General features: G+C 38.9%; 1 protein-coding gene across 1 annotated transcript in view; it reads left to right on the top strand.

Annotated features, from left to right (window-relative positions):
* The window catches only part of MRC1 (mannose receptor C-type 1), a 103,163-nt gene that overhangs the window by 34,545 nt on the left and 44,464 nt on the right, over window positions 1–24,154 (top strand). The window contains exons 6-12 of the mRNA XM_032165380.2: window positions 2,239–2,385; window positions 6,539–6,724; window positions 9,932–10,089; window positions 13,229–13,339; window positions 18,237–18,352; window positions 20,354–20,502; window positions 23,622–23,821. Of these exons, the coding sequence (XP_032021271.1) occupies window positions 2,239–2,385; window positions 6,539–6,724; window positions 9,932–10,089; window positions 13,229–13,339; window positions 18,237–18,352; window positions 20,354–20,502; window positions 23,622–23,821 (1,067 nt within the window). The remainder of the gene's footprint in view (window positions 1–2,238; window positions 2,386–6,538; window positions 6,725–9,931; window positions 10,090–13,228; window positions 13,340–18,236; window positions 18,353–20,353; window positions 20,503–23,621; window positions 23,822–24,154) is intronic.

Below are 24,154 nucleotides of genomic sequence, written 5' to 3' on the forward strand. Positions count from 1 at the left end.
ATATATAAAGTGTTTATATATAATATATATAAAGTGTTTATATATAATATATATAAAGTGTTTATATATATAATATATATAACATTAAAACCACTAATTGATGTCTCAAAGTTGAGAGAGGTATTGTATTGATAAATAAATGTGTAATATGATTTACTAATTAACACATTAATAACTAATAGCTAGAAAATGTATTTTTTTAAAGTTTCTTTTTAGTGCTGATATCTTATTGGTTAGCTCAGTTATCCTGTTATTTTAGTTACAGTATCAACAAATGTTTAAGATATCTTTATGCTTATTACTAACTTTAAGATAACTTTGGCCGGGTGCAGTGGCTCACGCCTGTAATCCCAGCACTTTGGGAGGCTGAGGCAGGTGGATCATGAGGTCAGGAGTTCAAGACCAGCCTGGTCAAGATGGTGAGACCCCCGTCTCTACTAAAAATACAAAAATTAGCTGGGCATGGTGTGGACGCCTGTAGTCCCAGCTACTCAGGAGGCTGAGGCAGAGAATTGCTTGAACCTGGGAGGCGGAGGTTGCAGTGAGCCGAGATCACGCCACTGGACTCCAGCCTGAGTGACAGAGCGAAAGTCCGTCTCCAAAAGAAAAAAAAAAAAAGATAACTTTATGCTTATTACTAACCATTATTTTCTTTGTGTGGTAGTTAAATAAACTTTAAACAAATTATTTAATTACCACACAAAGAATACCACCGAAGCTTTAAAAAGGTTATTTAGGTTATTACCTGCTCCAGACTTTGTGGAGCAGATAATATGATTTCCATCTTGCAGGAAAGGAAGTGAAGTTCAGGCACAGGTTACGTACACATTGGAGGTCACAAAGCATAGTTATTAACAGAATGTGGCTCATTCACCCTGTCTTCAGGTGGAAGGTGAAGGTAGTTTGGGGAGTACTGGTTTTTAAATCATATATTAGAATAGTAAAATGCATGTGAAATGTATCAATGCCTGTATTCATCCCGTTAGCAACGTTGACTTTATCTGGTTCTTTAATCAGTTTCCACTAAGAAATGGATAAGGCATGGCTGCTGAAAGCATTCTTCAGTAGGCTGAGTTGAAGATATTGAGAGAGTTTTAGTTCTGGGAGCACAGCATGTTGCCCTTCTAGCTCTCCCATTAGCTTTTTCTCCTCCGTTTATTTCTATTTTTATTTCTGAGACAGAGTCTCACTCTGTTACCCAGGCTGGAGTGCAGTGGTATGATCTCCATTCACTGCAACCTCTGCCTCCCGGGTTCAAGCAATTCTCCTGCCTCAGCCTCCCAAGTAGCTGGGATTACAGGTGCCCGCCAGCTTCCCGGCCGATTTTTTTGTATTTTTGGTAGAAATGGGGTTTCACTATGTTGGCCAGGCTTATCTCGAATTCCTGACCTCAGTTGATCCACCCTTCTCAGTCTTCCAAATTGCTGGGATTACAGGCATGAGCCACCGTGCCCGGTCCTAATAATGTTTAACATGGCAGGTTTGGAACGTCATGTATTGTTTCTTTTTAATAAATTCTACTGTTAGATTCAGGGATACATGTACACGGTTGTTACATACCTAGGTAAATTGCATGTTGCTGAGGTTTGGGATATAAATGATCCATCGCATCACCCAGGTAGTGAGCACAGAACCCAGTAGTTAGTTTTCCAAACTTTGTTACCCTCCATTCCTCCCCCATCTCATAGTCCCCAGTTTCTGTTGTTGCCATCTTTGTGTCCATGAGTATTCAGTATTTAGCTCCCGCTTAGAAGTGAGAACATGGCTATTTGGCTTTCTGTTGTGCGTTAATTCGCTTAGGATAATGGCCTCTAGTTGCATCCATGTTGCTGCAAAGGACATGATGATTTCGTTGTTTTTTTTTTTTTTTTATGGCGGCATAATCATGCATTTCTTTCATTAGGTACCTCTCTTTGATAATGTAATCCATTGTGACAACTGTTCAAGTTTTAAGGTGTAGCTTGATTAGGTGATAATGGGGAAAAAGGTTGTTTCAAAGAAGTATATTTGCTTTATCAACATTCTCAGCATTGAAATGATCCAACGATACGAAAACAATAGACACCCGTCGTGTCTTTTGCTCTGCAGTCAGTAAATATTTTTTTTGTGAATGTGTAGCAAAAGACAGAATGGTGGTCCGTTGAATCCCCAGGATGAAGACATGAGGAGAGGTGGGGGGGATGCTGTCTGCTGGGAATAGCTATAATAGTCCACTTTAACTTTTCCTTTTCCTCAAAGGAAGTCCGTCAGCTGAACCTGGAAAAAGCTGTGTGTCCCTAAATCCTGGAAAATATGCTAAATGGGAAAATCTGGAATGTGTTCAGAAACTAGGCTATATTTGCAAAAAGGGCAACACCACTTTGAATTCTTTTGTTATTCCCTCAGGTAAGTGATCTATGGGATCTGAAGTGCCTCAACTATTAGAATTGAAAGATAAGTGACATTACAGCTTAGGCGTAACTGTTGGAATGCCGCCAGAGGTTTTGTGGATAGTTGATGGGGTAAACTTAATGATATTACTGCAATATTTCTGTGTGCTGGTTGCTAACATTTCCTGAGTGTGCGGCGGTGTCTGGGCATTGTGGAGACCCTCTGACCTAAATGAAAATGGTATCTTCACAAGCAGTCCTCTGAGGTAGGTGTCATGATTCACATGCTATAGTTGAGGAAAAAGATATTCAGAGGATCCAGAAACCTTGCGCACATGGCAAAACCGGAATCCAAGCTAGAAAGTCAATATTTGGAAGGGATGTTTGCATTAGGTCCTCAGGGCTCTATCTGGGCTTCCTTGCTATTTGGTGTAGCATCTTATACTGAAGTTTTCATAGACTAGAATAAAATATCTAAAAAGTTGTAACTGAATTTGATTTATTTATTGAGACAGAGTCTCATTCTGTCGCCCAGGCTGGAGTACAATGGCGTGATCTCAGCTCACTGCAACCTTCGCCTCCTGGGTTCAAGTGATTCTCCTGCCTCAGCCTCCTGAGTAGTTGGGATTACAGATGTGTGCCATCACGCCCGGCTAATTTTTGTATTTTTAGCAGAGATGGTGTTTCACTGTATTGGCCAGGCTGATCTCGAACTCCTGACCTTTGGTGATCTACCCACCTTGGCCTCCCAAAGTGCTGGGATTACAGGCATGAGCCACTGTGCTTATCGTGTAACTGAATTTTAAATATCGGCTAGACTTCAAGAAAAACAAAAATCAATTGTGCTGTTCCTTACAATTTTATAGGAGAATAAACTACTAAGGCAAGAATTCTTTCTTCAAATTGATGAAAGACAAACTACATGTTTTTATTATTACCTGTTTTTGGAGGGACAACTAATGCTTTAATGGTTTAATTTATTTACATTTTTCTGCTGGAGGAACCTGATAATGTGGCATTCTTTTTTTTTTCTCATTGGCTTTGAAAGCAATTTCATGTATTTTAAAATATGCTTGACTTGGCTAGAGATTCAAAAGGTACAACATGATAAATAATAAGATTTTCCCCACCTCTTACCTGTAACACCCAGTTTACCTTCCTGGAGAATAATTGTTTCTGGTTGTGTATCCTTAGTTATTCTGTGACTATATAAACAAATATGTTTATAATTATTTTTGTTTCATACAAATGGCAGTATACTATAATATGCTTTTATCCCAAGTTTTCCACTTAACAATTTGGGACATCATTCCACATAGAATATAAATAGCTTCTATGTTTATTTTTATGGCTGTCCAAAAGCTATTGCAGAGACAGCATGTATATTTTTTGACCAGTCTCCTGTTAATGGATTTTTAATTTCATTTACTTCCAATCTTTTATTAACACAAATAGTCCTGAGGTAAATAACTATATACATTATATGCACATCATTTCATGCATGTGATCATTCTTGGAGGTAGACTTGTTGGATTAGGGAGGAGATGTGTTTGCAATTTTAATTGATAGAGATTTGGCCAAGATCTTAAATAGATATAGATGAGGGACATGGATGTTGGGTTTGATTATCCTTTACAGGCTCTCCATAGTGACGGTGGGTATCTTTAGAGAAAGCCCACCATTTTTGCATTTTACCTCTACTGTTCCTCCTCTAGGGGAAATAGTGTATTTTTTACTTTTTGGAAGCCTTCATACAGTTCTCTTTCTAAGACTTGGAATTTCCATGTTGCCAAAGAGGAGGATAGTTACTTTACAGTTTCTCTGGTACAGCACTCAGAATTCTGTAACTTGGCCTTACTGCTTAACCTGCCGGTGCTGGGATCCTCATGTGTAAAATGGAAATACTCATGACTCTTCTTCCTGACATAAAATTTTGTTCATTTCATCAAACACTCAGTACATTCTTATTTCTCTATGATGCCTCCTTCACTTGCTAACCGCTTGATATCAGTTTCTGAACATCTCTATACTCCCTGGATTAATGATTCTGTTTTATCTATAAACTCAAATAAACCAGAGCTTGGAAAAGCATATCAGAGTTCAAATCATGCAGCATACAGGATTGGCAACATCCTTAGGCAAGAATTCAACCTCAAACCCTGTGAATTCTTGTAACACTAACCCGTTTGTCCATAATCCTCAGGTCCCTAGGGCTGTATGTACTCTCTGGCTTAGCAGCCACTAACCACATGTGGCCACTGAGTGCATGAGCTGTGGCTAGAGGAACAAATCATCTTCTGTGGCTGCCCCAGGGAACTCCCCTTCGTTTCACTTAAGTTGGTTGTTTTCATGCTTTCAAATATTTTTAAAGTTCATCAGTTCAGTTTTTGAAGGACTCAGCATTGGCTGATATTATTTTCAATTTCCTAGATAGCAAAATTAAAATAACCCACCAGAGGGCTCCAAAGCTGTACTAACCTATCTTTTTCTTTTTCTTCTTCTTCTTCTTTTTTTTTTTGTAACCACTGGAAGTGCACAGAATCTAAATTGTATTGAGGGAATAGAATTTTTTTAAATATGCATTTTTTATTACAATTGTACAGCATTTGAGCCTCATGACTGACTAGTTACTTTTATGACTGCAGGGCACAAAATCCTGGGCTTAAACAATGTTTGAGATACTGTCCACCTTTAAGGGAAGATACGACCAATTCATTAAAGGAATAGTGAAGAAAGGTACCCTATAATGAACATATACTAAGGCAGCCATTTGAAAACATTTAATATGAGCTTAAATAATATATAAGTTCACTTTCATTTGGTAATGTAGTCCCCCTCTAAGCAAAACATGTTGCCAAATTACTGTTTGAAATAGTATCTCTAGAATAGTAATAACAAGCAGCCATGTATCAACTATAACTTCAATTCTTTTTCTCTTCCAATATTCAATATGCTTATATGTACCAGGCCCTGTGCCAGGCTGAAGGCAATAGGGATGAATAAAGTGAGTTTCTGCCTTCAAATGTCTTTATTGTCACTTTCCCACAGCTCATTACTATTAAAGTAAATTTTTGCAGTGTATAATCAAGATTATGCAATTTGATCCTATTAGTAGCGATCCTGAGGATGTTGACAGCTGGTTTAATTAGGTAATGATTGTGTGGTGCTTGTGATTTACAAGCACACTCTGTCTATTCTTTTCTAGTTCACAAGAACACGGGGTAGGTGGTTTGATATTAGCGTTAGTACTAATCTCATTTAAAAATTTTCACCTGTATGGATACTTCTGTTCATGTGATGTGAGTTGCCTAAGATCACACAACTTACCGCAAATTCAGGTTTTACGAGTTCTGACTCCAAATCCCTCTCCTAGTCACAAGAGCACGTGTCAGTTTTGGGGAGCAAGTAAAGGGTAGTGGGTCTGTTCTGAGGCAGCAGGTGGCTGACTCATGTGGCTATGGTGGCGGAGGCTCCTTGGGGACCATTTGTCCCCCAGCCATTCCAGCTCTCTACTTCAACACTAATCTGCCTCTCAACAGTGACTGGCTTCCTAATGTCTATAGAATAAAGGAAATTCAAATCTTTTAGGGGATGTGTTTAGTCCCCCAATGCTTTCAGGCCTCCAGCATTTAAACAGTGCATAACAGATGCTTAGTTCAGGTTTGCTGACAAGATTTAGAGAATCTAATATATATTAGTATAGTCTTGTTGTAGGTACAACTTTTTGAAAAGAGATTTCCCATAGCCAAGTACGGTGGCTTATGCCCTGTAGTTGCAGCTACTCAGGAGGCTGAGGCAGGAGGATTGCTTGAGCCCAGGAGGTTGAGGCTGCAATGAGACATGATCACACCACTGCACTCTGGCCTGGGGTACAGAGGGAGACCTTGTCTCTTAAAAAAAAAAAAAAGAAGAAGAAAGAAAATTGATAGGGTGATTTCCCATTTGACTAAAAAGTAGGTTATTTTGTTTTGTCTAAAAACCAACAAAATACTATATGCCTTGTCTATCTTTTGTGAATATGTATGCTGCAAAAATAAAAACTAAATATTACCTTTATTTGCCTAGTAACTATAAGCTGTTTCATGTATTACATAAAATGATTAAAATATTGTTATAGTTTTAATCACATCTTTTAAAATTTTTTTCCAACCCCCCCTTTTTGTTTCTAGAAAGTGATGTGCCTACTCACTGTCCTAGTCAGTGGTGGCCATATGCTGGTCACTGTTACAAGATTCACAGAGATGAGAAAAAAATCCAGAGAGATGCTCTAACCGCATGCAGGAAGGAAGGCGGTGACCTCGCAAGTATCCACACCATCGAGGAATTTGACTTTATTATCTCCCAGCTAGGATATGGTGAGAAACCTGACAGTGATAATATGCTTGGCTTTAATCCTGGGAGCACCCCTCTCTACCCAACTCTGGAAAATTCTATTATAAACATCAAATTTAATCAATGTAAATTAATAATTCAGTGAACAACATATGAATTTAATCACAAATGCTGAAAATGCCACAATGTGAAAATTGTATAATAATTGAAAGAATTCTTATCACTGAAAGATAATTCAATTTCTTTTTCTTTTAATGTGTAATCCATTTATGCATAGTTTTAAAACATTATTTTTTTCATGTAGTGTCTGGATTCAGAGCAGTCTACCTTACACTTGTCAACAATGCTTAATTCCTTGGAATTATCTGTGTGTTTGTGTGTGTCTTCTTTTTTTAGGTCCATATTTTATCTCCTGAAAAAGATTTCTAAATGGAATGTTTCAGACTTTGGATTTCTTGTTTCTTTGTGAATTTAGCTGATGCTGGGAGGGTGTTGAACAGTGAAAAATATAGGAGTTTTTTTTTTGAAATGGTTAGATGTCAGCCTAAACCTTTTAAAGAAATATACTTCTTGGCCAAGCTATGGTGACTCATGCCTATAATCCCACTACTTTGGGAGGCCAAGGTGGGGAGGATAGCTTCAGCCCAGGAGTTTGAGGCCAGCCCAGTGAACATAGCAAGACCTCGTCTCTACTAAAAAAAAATTTTTTAAAGAAATGTATGTCTCAATTTTAGGTGCATAATTAAAAATACATAGAAAATGTACTAACCAGAAAAAAACAGATGAATAAAATGAGTTGGGAATGCTTGTCCCGAAGACGAGCGGCTTGAGAAACAGCATAATGATAATGGGCACTCAGCAGTGCTTGTTGATTAAATGATGATCATTTTCATCTTCCACTGATGAGACTGCTGAATAGCTGCAGCTGCTCTTCATTTCCCCCCAGCAAAACAAGAGGAAATGGATGGTGGAGATGGTGGAGACAGCTTCCTGACACATAGTGCCTGGAAACTGATGGGGGCTGGGGGAGGGGAGGAAAAAGCAACTAACAAATAGATGAGAAAAAAATAGAGTAGTAGCAGAGAAAGACTTAAAAGTCCCCGAAACACTCCTACTTCTAGCACCTGCCAAATGGTATCCATCTTCCTGTGTTGACCCCATTAAGTGTCTTAGGCCCTGAGAATAGCCCAGCTGCAGCCTATGAGCAATTTCTTGGTTATTCTGTGTCTACCTATCCTGGAAAATTCACAATAGACGATAATAATGGAATCAGAACTGATATGTCTGAATAACAATTACTTAAATTTAGTGTGGCACTTATAGCCAGTAAAGTTTGCAAATGATTTAGCAGAAAACAGGTTAGTTAGGATGCTACAGAACTAGCGTACACATTTAACTCTACTTTGTATAACATAATATAGTAAAAGAAAAAAACCTGATATTTTTATTGCTATAATTATTTTAGGAAGTTGGATGGCCAAAGTTGCTTTGAAATTCAGCTTGAGAATTAGTAAATAAATTAGAAAACCTTCCATTAAAAATTATTGTTAAGATTTTATTTTAAACAATAAAATAATATTAATAAAAGTAAAGTTGTAAAGTTAAAATTATTGTTTCTAAACAAAAGCCTAGAAACTTTTTTTTTAGATAGTTGAGATGATACCTTTTGTATTAATCGTGAAAGTATATTTCAAGGGATACATTAAGACCTATACACGTAAGTTATGATTATACCAATGAATACAACTTCCCCATCTGATTGATAAAAATCAGCAAAACAACTTTACACTCACATCTTATATATTTTTCTAGGATCAAGATTGTGCTTAGGAATTGGAGAAGCTATGGGGGAGAACAATTTAGTGAGAAATACGTATATAGAAAACTCTTAATACTATACTCTAATTGTGGGACTTGGGAGGTTAGTTTTTCTTTGATCTTCAATTGAAATCTTTGAGGGGTACATGAGGTCACTTTGAAGCCTGCATTTGTTGCTGAAAAGATCACGATCTGCAAATCAAGTGAAAGGAGAAGAGGATCATCCTGGCAGTGTCATTCATTCTCCACGGCACTGGAAACATCTGCCAGTGCTGGCGCCAGGCCAGCTAGAGACTTCTCCAAAAGCAAAGTTGAATGACAACTTTCAGGAGGAAGAGACTAAACCGCTTAGGGAGATTCTTACATATTGTGATATTTTCCTCATTTTCTACCAGAACATCATCTTTACAATACTTTGGCAACTAATTTTATTGTGTCACTAAATGATCATTCATCAAGCATTCATGATGGGACTCCCAGTTGTGTGCATTAGATAGTTATTGATTTGTGTATTCTTTAACTTTTTTTAATTTAGACAAGTTTACTTTTTAGCCATGACATCTTAAACCTTCATTGACTTTAACTTTATCCCATTTTTGTTGTGATATGTAGGAATTTTTAGCATGGCACCTACTTATAAAATCAATAATGCTCTCCATAGAATTTCAGAACAAAATGATCACGTTTTAAATCTATATTGGTTGTTTTGGTTTTAACCTCATTTGTTATTGAAGTTTTGCTGGAATTTCATGGCATTTCGTGATGAAAATGATTACAGATTCATTTGTATATACAGCCTAATAGATAGGTACCAAATGTCAGACGCAAGTCTCACCTCTTGGTTTATAATTCTTTCACTATATAGATAATTTTCACTCCCAGTGCAGTGATTGATCTTTAACGGAAGTACCTAGAATGTTCTTGATAACAGGAGTCAGTAAAATAGAAGTGGTTTAACATTTTTGTTATTTGAAAACATCAATTTAATCATAGTCAAATAGATGTGTATAAATAGGCTACCATCAATAATATGAGTGCAGTTGGCATGGTAAATTATTTGTAACAATAAAAGCAGCTTCGTAAGATAGAGCATGGTAATAGACCTACCTCAATTTTGTTTTTGTAACTGCCAAGAGATACAATCTATAATATTTCCACTAAAGAATACAGTCATATTCACAATGTAAAGGGTACACTACACAGCCTAAAACTAACAAGGTAAAATGTAGTTGGCATCTAAGTCGACAGCATGTAGGTCAGATGAGCACTCATAACGACTATCTTTCATGATGGTGATCTTATCAAGGGAAGTGGAGCCCTGTTGATAAAGCAGAGAGCCTTCCTTTCCTTTTACCCCCCGACCTTTGGAAAGCAACCCTTGTATATACTACTGTGTGTTTCTTCCTGTTTAGAGCCAAATGACGAATTGTGGATTGGCTTAAATGACATTAAGATTCAGATGTACTTTGAGTGGAGTGATGGGACCCCTGTAACATTTACCAAATGGCTTCGTGGAGAACCAAGCCATGAAAACAACAGACAGGAGGATTGTGTGGTGATGAAAGGCAAGGTAGGGCCACTTGAATGACTGATATTTATAATGAAAGTCATGGGGGATTTTTCCTTCTGTCCCAGTCAGTTACATATGTTTGTTTAGATTGTTTTTATTCTACATAAATTGGCATGGATCAAAGGTGAACCAAAATTCAGATTTGATTTCTTGAATCCCTCTCAATTGTCTAGCAAAGTCAAATTTTCAACAGGGTCACTGAAGCAATGGACAGAAACTTTTGGTTCAAGGATGAAATTGGCCTGTAATGAATACTCATAGTGTTCCTATGGCACTATATATATTTATATATATATATATATATATGGCACTATATATATATATATATGGCCATATATATAGTGCCATATTATAATGGTGTGTATATATATCCACCGAAGCTCTCATTTGACCAATTAAGCCACGTATATGATTATGTATGTATATGTAAAAAGTCATTATAAGCCATATATATGATTACAGGAGATGTAATCATATGTGTGTGTGTGTGTGTGTGTGTGTATATATATATGTAAAAAGAGATTGTAGTCCCGTATATACGTGAGAGATATATATACACCAAGTAGATGCAGATCTACTTAGAACTATGGTGGATTAGGTCTGGAACCTGTACTTGGGAAGCTACATTCATTTTTTTCAGTTTACATGGAGATATCATATGAAATGATTGCTTCTATGATTGAAATATGACCTTAGTGATTGAAAAATGTTATCAAATTTATCTTTTATTAATAGATGATAAACACAGTGATTAAGAGGCTGAGTTTTGCTGTGTGACTTACTCCTTTATTTGCAAAATGGGAATAAGAGCTGTACTCAGCTCACCTGTGGATATGAGGTGTTTTTTTGTTGTTGTTGTTTGTTTGTTTGTTTTTTAAGACAGAATCTTGCTCTGTCACCCAGGCTGCAGTGCAGTGGTGCAATCTCAGCTTATTGCAGTCTTGACCTCCTGGGTTCAGGCCTCCCAAATAGCTGTGACTAAAGGTGCGTGCCACCATGCCTGGCTAATTTTTCGGATTTTTGGTAGAGATGGGGTTTTGTCATGTTGCCCAAGCTAGTCTTGAACTCCTAAGCTCAAGCGATCTGCCCACCTCAGCCTCCGAAAGTGTTGAGATTATAGGCGTGAGCCACTTTGCCAGGCCCAGGATATGAGTATTAAATAATGCATGTATGGTACACAGTTCCCAGCCTATATTTATTGTTCAATAATTTTTGTCATTATGGTTGTTTATATTTGTCACTGTGGCTATTACTTTTGTCATTGTGGTTGTTTTTATTGTGATGGATTGAAAGTTTAAGAACATATTAGGTGTTAACTATCCAAAGAGTAGACAGAAGAAACCAGAAAGCAGCATGCTTGGAGGAGGTGAAAGGTCAGTGTGGTTGAAATCATGAAGTTAGAGCCGGAAGAGTGGTAGGAACTGAGGTTCAAGAAACATGAATTGTCTCAGAGGGGTAAAACCAAAGTGGCAATTTATAAATATTACTCTGGCTAAAGGCTTATGTATCAGATTGCATTGGGCTGAGACCAACTAAGAGATGAGGAGTTAAAGACAGACAATACAGCAAACATTTTATTTATTTATTTATTTATTTATTTATTTATTTATTTATTTATTGAGACGGAGTTTTGCTCTTGCTGCCTAGGCTGGAGTGCAACGGCACAATCTTGGCTCAATGCAACCTCTGCCTTGAGAGTTCAAGCGATTCTCCTGCCTCAGCCTCCTGAGTAGCTGAGATTACAGGCGTGCACCACCACACCTAGCTAATTTTTTTGTATTATTAGTAGAGACAGGGTTTCACCATGTTGGCCCGGCTAGACTTGAACTCCTGACCTCAGGTGATCCACCCGCCTTGGCCTCCCAAAGTGCTGGGATTATAGGCGTGAGCCACCCTGCTTGGCCCAGAAAACATTTTTTTCAAGATGTGTAGCAGCGAAGGAAAGGAGAGGTCCTGTTAACATAAAATCTCAAAGGAAAAGAGAGGGGATAGAATCTGAAATAAAGTGGAAGGTTGAGCCTCAGATCCAGGAGAACACTCATCAGTAGAAATAGGAAGAAGGGAGAAAAGATGACTGTGGTTTCATGATGTTTTCAAGTTGGTGTGTTGGGTGCAGGAGATTTTTCTGGATGGGTTATATGAACTTGATTAATTTGAAGACAGAGCTGACTGCAGGGGTTGACGAAGAGGCTGCATGCAGCCGGGCCTGGTGGCTCACGCCTGTAATCCCAGCACTTTGGGAGGCCAAGGTGGGCGGATCACAAGGTCAGGAGATCGAGACCATCCAGGCTAACACAGTGAAACCCCGTCTCTACTAAAAATACAAAAAATTAGCCGGGCATGGTGGCGGGCGCCTGTAATCCCAGCTACTCGGGAGGCTGAGGCAGGAGAATGGCATGAACCCAGGAGGGGGAGCTTGCAGTGAGCCGAGATCTGCGCCACTGCACTCCAGCCTGGGCGAGAGAGCAAGACTCCATCTCAAAAAAAAAGAGGCTGCATGCAAACCTCTTGCGAGCACCATCATCTAAGGACTTACAGACATTTTTAATTTCTCCCTGGATTCCTCTAAACAATGGCTTGGAGCTTGGACATCTCAGATATAAAATCATATTGGGGCTCCAATCTCTTTTTACATGTTTGTAGCCAGAGTCAAAATTACTGTTTACTTGTGAACATGTCAATTACCTTTCCTTTTAGTAGATGCCATTTTCTCTCAATAATCTTGGATCTTAATTTTCCTCCTCTGAAGCACAGTTACAAGAAAATAACATCGAAGTCCAAAATTGGCTGGGCACAGTGGCTCGTGCCTGTAATCCCAGCACTTTGGGAGGCCAAGGCGGGTGGATCGCCTGAGATCAGAAGTTCGAGACCAGCCTAGCCAACATGGAGAAACCCCATCTCTACTAAAAATACAAAAAATTAGCAGAGCGTGGTGGTGGGTGCCTGTAATGCTAGCTACTGGGGGGCTGAGGCAGGAGAATCACTTGAACCTGGGAGGCATAGGTTGCCATGAGCCAAGATCGCGCCACTGCACTCCAGCCTGGGGGACAGAGTGAGACTCCATCTTGAAAAAAAAAAAAAAAAAAGAAAGCCCCCAAACTGATAATCCTTTATTTTTTTTTCTCTCTGCTCCCTGCAGGATGGGTACTGGGCAGATCGGGGCTGTGAGTGGCCTCTTGGCTACATCTGCAAGATGAAATCACGAAGCCAAGGTCCAGAAATAGTGGAAGTCGAAAAAGGCTGCAGGAAAGTGAGTGCACCATGCCCACAGTGACTTAAGCTGAGCACACATGAGTTGATACCGTTGGCTTTATTTTTATGTGTGAAAGTGCCTTGTTATTGCATTAGCCAAGGGTTTCTGCTGTCTCAATCTTCAATGGTTTATTGTTAGTGTTTGATCTTACTGTTCTTAAAGTTTTCTTTGGGAATTCTCTATAGTTAATACGGAGGTGCACAAGGCCGGTAGCTCCTTTCAGAATGTCTTAGGAATTGGAAGAGAGAGAACAGGAACTAAAATGGCACATCAGAGGGAGTCTGGGTAAGTTGAGGACAGGCCATGGGCGAAGGTGTCATCCATAGTCTACTATAGTCTGTCATCCTATGGGTTGTTAAGAACATTTCCAGTAGATACCCCCAAGTTGCTGATAGCAAATGATCCTTAGTCATTTTTTTCCCATTTATAATATTTCTCATGAGGCATCTCCTGGAGAGGATTCTTCTCAGTAGGTCACCGCAGTGGGGAGGTAGGAAATCCAGCCTCCAAATGGTACCCGCAGTAACTCAGTGGTCCCTGTGAAATAGCTTTTTAAAGCACACAGAAGCTATGAAAACACAGGGTTTATGGATATCATTTTCCTGTTTGATTGCTACTTCTTCTTTTCTCCTTTCTCATTTTCCTTGAATAAAAATGAAGTAGAAACTGTTTTTTCCCCAAGAGTATTATGTCGTGGTCACATAATCTTATAACATGTACCAGAAAGCTGATAATTTGGTACTATAAAAATAAACCGTAAAGAAATAGAGCAGATAACGGAAAATCATAGCATGGAAGAGGCACAAAGGACCTGGGTGATTTCACAGTTCCTCTTCTAAGTTTTGAATTCTGGAAACTTCAGCTCAGAGAAGCAGTGTAGCTTTGTGATAGAAACAGAGGTGAGGCTAGAACTCAGGTCTCCTGTCCCTAGACCACTATCCATTGTTTCGGTTCCAGCACACGTTCATATTCTTTGCCTGATCATATGCTTACACAAGCTTGTATATTACTGTCATTTTCTAAAATAACAAACCTTACATTTTTATTACTTTTAATCAATCTGGTTTTTTTTTCTATTTTCCTACACATCTAAAATCTTGATAATAATCCTGTTTAATCATTAGGATGATAATAAAAATAAAATAATAGCAGTCCCTTATCAACTACAATTATTGCATTCTAATAGATTTACAGAGTGAATATTATAGTCCTGATTAAAAAGAAGAGGAAACTGAAACATAAAGAGTTTAAACAACTTGACCACTTTAAAAACACCTGTTTGAGGCAGTGCTTTCCTTACCGGGCTGGGAAGACTGGGGAAGAAAAAATCCACTCATCAACAAAGGAAGATAATAATGCAATTTTTTTGTCTGGGCTTTGGCATGCAGTGGTGTTGAGGGGTCTTTCTAAGAATTCAAAGATCACAGGCTTGTTGTTGTCGCACAGACCTGGGATTTAATTTTCAATTCAATGCTGTCAGTGTGGGAAACCCTAAACCAAGAAAACAACCTAAAGTGGCCACGAGTTTCTAATATTCCAGGATTCCTGACATATATAAATGTAAATCCTCATTATAAAGAAGTCTCATTATTCAAGCTGTGTGAACCCCATAGGTGAGACTGAAACCCCAAATTATAAGATATACTACCAGGATCTTCATATGGGGAAAATTTATAGATATGACATTAAAATAAAATGTGTTTTAAAATGTTTACAGAAAGAGACAGAAATGAAACCATTGATCAGCCACCAAATTGTCTGAGAATGTCTTAAATTCATCCTCACCCTGAATAATAGTTTAGCTAGGTCAGTTTAGAATTCTGGATTGATGGTTGTTTTCTGATAATAATTTACATATTATTTTATTATACTTTCTCCTGGCCTTATTTTTGCTACTGGAATTCCTGCTGTCACACTAATTCTTCTTTTGTTTTGAAGTGGATATGCTGGTGGTTCTCTCTGATCTTAAAATCTTCTCCTTGTCTTTGGCATTCTGCAGTGCCTGGGTGAATGCCAAGTACCTAGTGGAATGCTGCAGTGTAGCATTCTACTACATGTGCCTAGATCTGGAATTATTTTATTTGTTGCCTTTGCTCCCCAGTGTGATTCTTTTTTTTGAAATGGAGTCTCGCTCTGTCACCCAGGCTGGAGTGCAGTGGCACAATATCAGCTCACTGCAACCTCCGCCTCCCGGGCTCAGGTAATTCTTCTGCTTCAGCCTCCTGAGTAGCTGGGAGTATAGGCACAAGCCACCATGCCTGGCTAATTTTTGTATTTTTGGTAGAGATGGGGTTTTACCATATTGGCCAGGCTGGGCTTGAACTCCTGACCTCGTGATCCATCCACCTTGGCCTCCCAAAGTGCTGGGATTACAGCATGAGCCATCGTGCCAGGCCCAGCGTGATTCTTTGAGGTTTCACAGCCATCTTTCAGTTCTTGAAAGTGACCCGTCATTAGTTTTATTTGCTGCTTCTGAAACTTCTGAAACTTATCTTAGGCAGTTGTTCAGCCTTCTCATTCTATTGTCTATGCTTTCTATCAACATGTTATTTAGCCCCTTTTCATATCTTCATCTCTTCCTATGCTATCTTTTCTATCTTGCTATCTTTTCATCTTTTCATCCAATTTACTAATTTTCTATGAAACCCTGATTACTATATTTAATCTGACCATTGAGTTTTTAACTTCATTGCTATGTTTTTCTTTTACAGACATTCCATACTTTGGGGTTCACATTCTCCTGTTCTTTGTGCTTACTATTTTGATCTTTTGTTATTGGATTTATTCTTTTGTTACAAAGTCATCTCAAACATGCTGGTTTTTTTTTTCTTTTTTTTATAAGAGCTTTCCATTTTACTATGCTCAGTTGTTGACTCTTCCTTAAAATGGGACATTTTCTCATATGGCTTGTTGTTGTTGTTGTTTTTGAGAAGGAGTCTTGCTTTGTTGCCCAGGCTGGGGTGCAGTGGCACGATCTCGGCTTACCGCAACCTCTACCACATGGGTTCACACAATTCTCCTGCTTCAGCCTCCCAAGTAGCTGGGACTACAGGCGCATGCCATCACGCGCAGCTAATTTTTGCATTTTCAGTAGAGACGGGGTTTCACCATGTTGGTCAAGTTGGTCTTGAACTCCTGACCTCAAGTGATCCACCTGCTTCGTCCTTCCAAAGTGCTGGGATTACAGGTGGGAGCCACTGCGCCTGGCTGGTTTGTTGTTTTTGGTTGTGATTTAGTGACCTCTCCATCCCCACCCATCTCCCCAAATGTCACAGTCTCTCTCGACGTGGTTGGTGGGCGTATTTCTGATGTGTGGTTTTGCATTCTACTTCTTGGAGTGCTTTAGAGATTCTTCTTTTACAGATTAAGTATGACTTTAATTTTTTGGCTGTGGATTCCCATACAATGTGGATAGCATAAACTTGGAACTGTCACTCATCTGCGGTACAAACTTGGTATTTATTTTCAAACTCAGGAACTGTTTTTTTCCGGTACTCAGAACCCCAGGTAGATGACAAGACACTGTCATTTCCTGGTTCTGTGGGCAGAATGTTCTAGTTCTCCTTTAACCAAGGGGTTACTGGGGTTACTGGTATCATTATTATACAAGGACCTCGTTTCCAACTCTCTGCCTCAAGTGAGACAAGGCCAAATATCATATTCTGTATGGACACTAACACCACAGTGCCTAGGACCTTAATCTAGGATCTCATATGTCCTTGGCCAACAACAATTTAGTTTTTGCATTTTTCATTCAGCTTTTAGTATTCTACTAAATTTGGGTACCTGGAGATTTCCCCCTTCTTCCTCTCAAACTCTAGTATGGACTTTTCATTTATTGTTATGTTTTTATTTAGCATTTCTGTTTTTTTTTTTTTTTTTTTCTGAGACAGGGTGTCACTTTGTCACCCAGGCTCGAGTGTAGTGGTGTGATTGATCATGGCTCACTGTAGCCTCCACCTCCTTGGTTCAGTCAATCCACCTGCCTCAGCCTCCCAAGTAGCTGGGACTACAGGCGCATGTCATCATGCCTAGCTAATTTTATAAAATTTTCTGTAAAGATAGGGACTCACTATGTTGCCCAGGCTGGTCTTGAACTCCTGAGCTCAAGTCGTCCTCCTGCCTTCGACTCCCACAGTGCTGGGATTACAGGCATGTGCCACTGTGCCTGGCCATTTCTGTGTATTTGGAGTATGGCAGAAGGAGGAACAATGCTGAATCATACTGCCTGAAGTTTGAAAAGTGCTCTCCTATGACCAAATGATGTCGCTTTATACCCCCCTTCTAGTATTGTCTTCCATAGGCAACTAGGCTTGCTCTTCCCCAAATTCTTTCCTGTGGTTACCTATTCTAAAGCTGGTATCTTAGCCGTTCTGTTCAGTTTCCTCAGTAAACATTTCACAAATAGTTTTGTTGCAAGATAATTATTTGTTTATGTGTATAATTTTCATTGCATTTCAGATTCTTCAGAGTTGTGTTCTTTAGACATTCCTATTGTTTATCCAATAGTCTCATGATAGAAAAAGTATTAAAATAATATTTTCTAAGGTTGGGCACAGTGGCTCACACCTATAATCCCAGCACTTTGGGAGGCCAAGGCGGGTGGATCACTTGAGGTCAGGAGTTTGAGACCAGCCTGGCCAGCATGGTGAAACCCCATCTCTACTAAAAAGACAAAAAAAATTTGGCTGGGTGTGGTAATTCCAGCTACTCTGGAGACTGAGGCAGGAGAATTGCTTGAACCTGGCAGGCGGAGGTTGCAGTGAGCCAAGATTGTGCCATTGCACTCCAGCCTGGGTGACAAGAGCAAAACTCCATCTCAAATAATAATAATATTTTATAATATATATGCATGAACTCTGCTCATTTATTCACTGCTTGATAACATTAATAGGGCTGGAAAAAACATCACTTTTACTGCTATATGATTGGACATACGCTTTCAACATTTGCAGAAGCAAACCAAACCTGTAATAATGAGAATGCTTATTTAACAACTATTGAAGACAGGTATGTAACTATTTTAATTTCATTTTAAAATATGTCAAATAGAAAAAAGTTTCAGAAAAGCCCAAGTATCAACATCCTCTAAATTTCTGAGTCTATTATGTGTGATCTTGAGGTATGATTTGTAAAGGTAGGAGCATTAAAAATAATATTCTTATTTGGATTCTTCATTGCAAACATCGTAAACTGTTTTTTGCTAAATTTAGTAATATAAAGCAACATTCAGAACAGTTTACAAATAATAATCTAGTAAATGTAGTTTATAGAACTAACTTTTTAGTGATCCATTCTATGTTGAATTTTTTAAAGCAGGAAAGTAACTAAAAGTTGCCAGCTCAAAATCACGTTATATCTTTACCACTGTCTCCACCAAAAAAGAAGGCAAAGAAGTTTACTGAATAATTCATTCATTCTTTCCATTCTTCCATTCTTTGCTTTGCTTTGCTAGGTTAACAGACACCTAGGTCAGGAAAATCACATGGACATAGAGAAGTTTAGATAATTTTTTATCTCTAGGGTCACATCTATTTTTAAGATTTATTTATTTACTTTTCACCTACTCTATGCAAAGCTGTGGATTAGCCACAGAAGCAAGTTTACAAAAATGGAAAAGTATCTATTTCACTTGCAGTAAAGAAGTAACAAAATTAGGGAGTTTTAGTACAATAAGTTATATTTACTGGACTTTCGAGTCAGACTGAATAAAATGTAGGGGATACTCTTGATATTAAAAATCTTTGGATAAAAATGAGAGATGTCATAACATTTCATAGTCTTTATAAAAGAACTGTATTTCTACCCACATGCTGCTTTTGTGTATGTTTAAATGTCCAATATATGGTAGTAGCACCCTAATAGAATGCTAACATCTGAAACTCAGAATGTAGGTACTTCATATCTTTGGTGAGGGAGGTGAACTGCTCACCTTTAACTACCATGAGATCATATTCTGGTCTGCGCTATAATTGGTCTTTTGGTCTTTTGGTGATTATGTACATGATTTCACTGTATTTTATATTTATTTTTCCTTACGTATCTTCTATAATATACTCAGGAGTTCACTAACTGTCTTGCTAAATATGGTTTAGAGACATTTAAGGCAACTAAATTGAGTTTGGAACTTTTAATTTTTTTGGTTTGTTTTGTTTAGGGAATGAAATTATTTAGACTATGGTCAAATAAAATGTTGTATTGCTGTTAGGTTTCTCTATATTCTCTTCCTGCTCTCTCTGAAGTCATCTACAACTCTCTCCATTCCTGGAAACTTTGGACAGCATTTTTCTTTTTCTCGAAAGACAGATTTTTGCCTATGTTGCTGCCTCCATTGTTTTGTTTGTCATTTTAGACACGTTTTCGGTGCCTTGTCAACCGGATTTTATTGTTCCCAGATTAATGCCAAATAGACAAGAATCTTAAGGGAGAGAAAGTGTTGGAATTCATGAATCTGCTTCTCATTCATTCTGGAGATTGAGTCTCTGCTTCTCTATATTTCTTGATAATTTTCTCTTTTGTTTCAGAGCTGAAATATGAGAGAATAAAATTGAGGGGGGAAATTCATGCAGATTATTCCATGAGTATTATCCTTGATAATGTTATTAACCTTGAACTTGCTTAATCAAGAATTGAGTAGAACTATTTGAAGAGTGGACTGATTTTTTAAAACATTGTATTTTAAAATGCATTAGTTTTCTTCTTTGTATTGTCAAAATTCTCTGACATTTTGAGAATAGGCAGAGGGGCTGGTGAGGGCTAGAGGGAGATGGTTTGAGTATCTCCGAATGATTTTATATACTCAGCTATATGGTATTTTTCCATCATAAGCTCACATTTCCTTGGTGACAATGTGTGTGATGTAGATGACATACAAATATAACACAATATATTTGAATTACCAATTCAATTATAGCTCAAACATAGAACTGAGATAGTTTTCATGTTGATAATTTTGAAAATTGGCATAAATGTTTCGAAAACTTAATTGAATGTTAATTCTTCTTTTTAAAGATATGAACAAGCGTTCCTGACTAGTTTCGTTGGCTTAAGGCCTGAAAAATATTTCTGGACAGGACTTTCAGATATACAAACCAAAGGAACTTTTCAGTGGACCATCGAGGAAGAGGTTCGGTTCACCCACTGGAATTCAGATATGCCAGGTATGGGCAGCGCTTAGGCTGAGGGTCGCGTTCACCCTACGAATCCGTTAGATAAAATCTGTTATTTCTCTGGGTACCTCTGCAAAAGACTAGGTAAATTAATCATGCTTTTAGTAACAATTTATATTTCATTCTCTTTTTGTTTTTTCTTTTCTTCCTTTTTTTCTTTTCTAAAAATTTCCCAATAGGTTTAGTGCTCTAAAGAAAAAAGGAAGAAAAAAATTGCTAGGTTATCTTGCTGGGTTATCTGGTACTGGTCTATTTAAAACCTATTCATGAAGTTCTCAGTGGTCACAAAGATTTCAAATGGTTGACTCTTTCTTTTTTTTTTTTTTTTTGAGACAGAGCCTCACTCGGTTGCCCAGGCTGGAGTGCAGTGGCGCCATCTTGGCTCACTGCAACCTCAACCTTCCAGGTTCAAACAATTCTCGTGCCTCAGCCTCCTGAGTAGCTGGGACCACAGACATGTACCACCACGCCTGGTTAAGTTTTGTGTTTTTAGTAGAGGTGGGGTTTCACCATGTTGGCCAGGCTGGTCTCAAACTCCTGGCCTCAAGTGATCTGCCTGCCTTGGCCTCCCAAAGTGCTGGGGTTACAGGCGTGAGCCACTGCGCCTGTCCTGGTTGACTTATTTCTGAAAACCTAAAACCATATTAAATGGACATAAAGCTTTTCAGTGCAATTAGGTGTTGGAATATGAGAGTGGTTTGGTGGTGCAGCAAAGGACATTGTTCATGCGGAACTCATTATTTCAGTATCTCCCATGTGCTACCGTGTTTAGTCTTTTATTTTCCTTGGATTTTATTTTGTCATCATAAAAACCCTGCCAGGTAAGCTTCAGTATCTTCATTTAAAAGAAGTGGAGGTCGGGCGTGGTGGCTCTTGCCTGTAATCCCAACACTTTGGGAGGCAGAGGCGGGCAGATCACCTGAGATCAGGAGTTCTAGACTAGCCTGACCAACATAGTGAAACCCCATCTCTACTGAAAATACAAAAATTAACTGAGTGCAGTGGTGCGTCCTTGTCATCCCAGCTACTTGGGAGGCTGAGGCAGGAGAATCACTTGAATCTGGGAGGCAGAGGTTGCAGTGAGCCGAGATTGTGCCACTGTACTCCAGCCTGGGTGATAAGAGTGAAACTCCGTCAAAAAAAAAAAAAAAAAAAGAAGTGGAAACTGAGACTCAGGACGTTTATGTGGCTAGAAAGCTTCCAAGCATGGATTTAGACTAAGCTGTTCATCCCCAAATCTGTGCTACTTACACTCGCACCACCCTGCCTGCCTCTGCATATATTTTGATTTACCTTCCCTAGTAAGATGTTGTAAGTTGTTTCTGAAATAGTCTGTGAAAGATTCTTTGACTTTTTATACAGTGGTATCACTAGCACACAACATTATTTAGGATGACAACACACAGAGAAATTTCAACATCCCTTATAGCAAATATTTCATTGTGCTTGAGTGAAAAGCTAAAAAATAATAGCTCAAGTCTATCAATTTACTACCTGACCTAATATGTCCTAATCTTCAGTGTTCTATAATTTGCATTCTCACCTTTCAGTAAGGGAAATAGATCAGTAACCTAAATAGTGTGATTTTTGTTTATGGAATTATTGAACTTTCTGAAACATAGCAAGATTTCAGTTGATTTAAAAAGTAACTGGATGGTGTATTAAGAGCTGAGTGCGTACTTTAAAAACACATCTGGGCAGTAGTGATAAGTCTTACTCTGTAAGTGAAACTGCTTAACTTTGCCTGTGGTGTCATCCAGCAGCAGGACTCTGAGGAGTTAGCCCTGGAATGTCCTTAGGGACTAACAATGGATGGAACTGGAACAGAACTCAGTTGCAACCCTTTGTCATGGTATATCCTTGATGGAAGGACGGTGGCTGCCGTCTTCGGCTGACTTTACGGCTTCAGGAGCAGTGGGCAAGGAGCCTGGGGCTCGGGCCTGAGCATCAGGTCAACTGAACTGATTCTGACGGTTAAGAGCATGCCGCAGCCTCTATAGTCATCTATTCCACAGTTACCAGGTTTTAACTCAGTGCTGCAAAGAGAAGGAGACAATCTTAAGAATCAGGGAAAACCTTGAGGTGTCAGGGAATCAGAGATTTCACAGAAAATATTCTAAAAAAGGCGTACCTCCCCAGAGCTTCATGAATGACTTCTAAGCACTTCATGTTCTTTAAAAGTCTAATAATAAAAAAATTACTTCATCGTAGCAGCAAGGAATCCTGATACTTTCAAAGCTCTGTCTTAGTTAATTGCTATTTGGAAAGAACCTTGACTGTAAGACGGAATTATAAATTACTAAGCTCTGTGCATCCTCATTTTGTTTTATGTACTTCTTTGTTCATTGAAGCTGGCATTCCTTACAGCTCTATGAGGCAGGTCTTGGTATTTGCATTTGAAGAGGAGAAAGCAAATTCATAGTGTTTGAGTAACTTACCTAAAATCTCTAGTTGAGGTGTGTCTCATTTTGAGATCTGTGGAAAACTTTGGTCCTGGAAAACCTACGTGGACCTTAGTGGGAGGAAAAGAATCTTAAAAAATTAAGAAAGAAAGAAGAGAGAAAACCAGAAAGGGGAGGAAGGGAAGAAGGAAGGAAAGAGGGAAGGAAGGAGGGGAGGAAGGGAGGGAAGGAAGGAGGGGAGGAAAGGAGAAAAGGAGGGAGGAAGGAACGAAAGGAGGAAAGAAGGGAAGAAGGAACGAAAGGAGGAAAGAAGGGAAGAAGGAAGGGAGGAAGGAAGGAGAGAGGGAGAGAGAAGCAGTAAACTACTATTTTTGCCATTATGGTGAACTTGATAATATAAAATACTTTATCATTAAACGCCTGTGTGTGGGGCACTTTGCCAAATGTTAGAAATATAAAGTGTTACAAACCCCCGCTACATTTGAGATCATAATTGGGTTGGGGTTATAGACCACACAAATACAAATCAAACTGATTCAAAACAGCACAGACCAGTTTCTGAATGCCCCTGGCATGGCCGGCTGCATCTCCTCATCACATGCGGGCTTCACCACATCCCTGCCGCTCCGATCTGAGTGCCTTCTGTGAGCATGGCAGGCCTTCGGCAGGCACCTGTCAAGTGAATTCTACTTTATATATTTAATACAGGGCGAAAGCCAGGGTGTGTTGCCATGAGAACCGGGATTGCAGGGGGCTTATGGGATGTTTTGAAATGTGATGAAAAGGCAAAATTTGTGTGCAAGCACTGGGCAGAAGGAGTAACCCACCCACCGAAGCCCACAACAACTCCTGAACCCAAATGTCCAGAGAATTGGGGTGCCAGCAGTAGAACGAGCTTGTGTTTCAAGGTGAGTATCAGTTATAAAGCTGATAAGAGAATCTGCAGTATGCTTCAGCCTAAAGAATCACCTAAGGAGATAAAAAACAAACAAAAACCAAAACACTGTGCCCAGACTCTACCATAGGTATTTAGAAATTCTGATTTGATTAACCTGGGGATCACTTGTTTAAGAGCTCCTTGGGTGGATGCATTTAGACCCACAAACACAACCAACAACGTAAAAACAACTTACAGAAGGTTTTTCTCACCTGCTCTGCCACTATCACCTCCTCTCTGCTTCTCTCCTTTCTCCCAGGCCTTCTAGATCTACCTCCCTCCTTTCCCCCCTTCCCCCCTTCCT

This window comes from Hylobates moloch, unplaced genomic scaffold (genome assembly GCF_009828535.3).
Source record: "Hylobates moloch isolate HMO894 unplaced genomic scaffold, HMol_V3 SCAFFOLD_2, whole genome shotgun sequence".
Classification (NCBI taxonomy): domain Eukaryota; kingdom Metazoa; phylum Chordata; class Mammalia; order Primates; family Hylobatidae; genus Hylobates; species Hylobates moloch.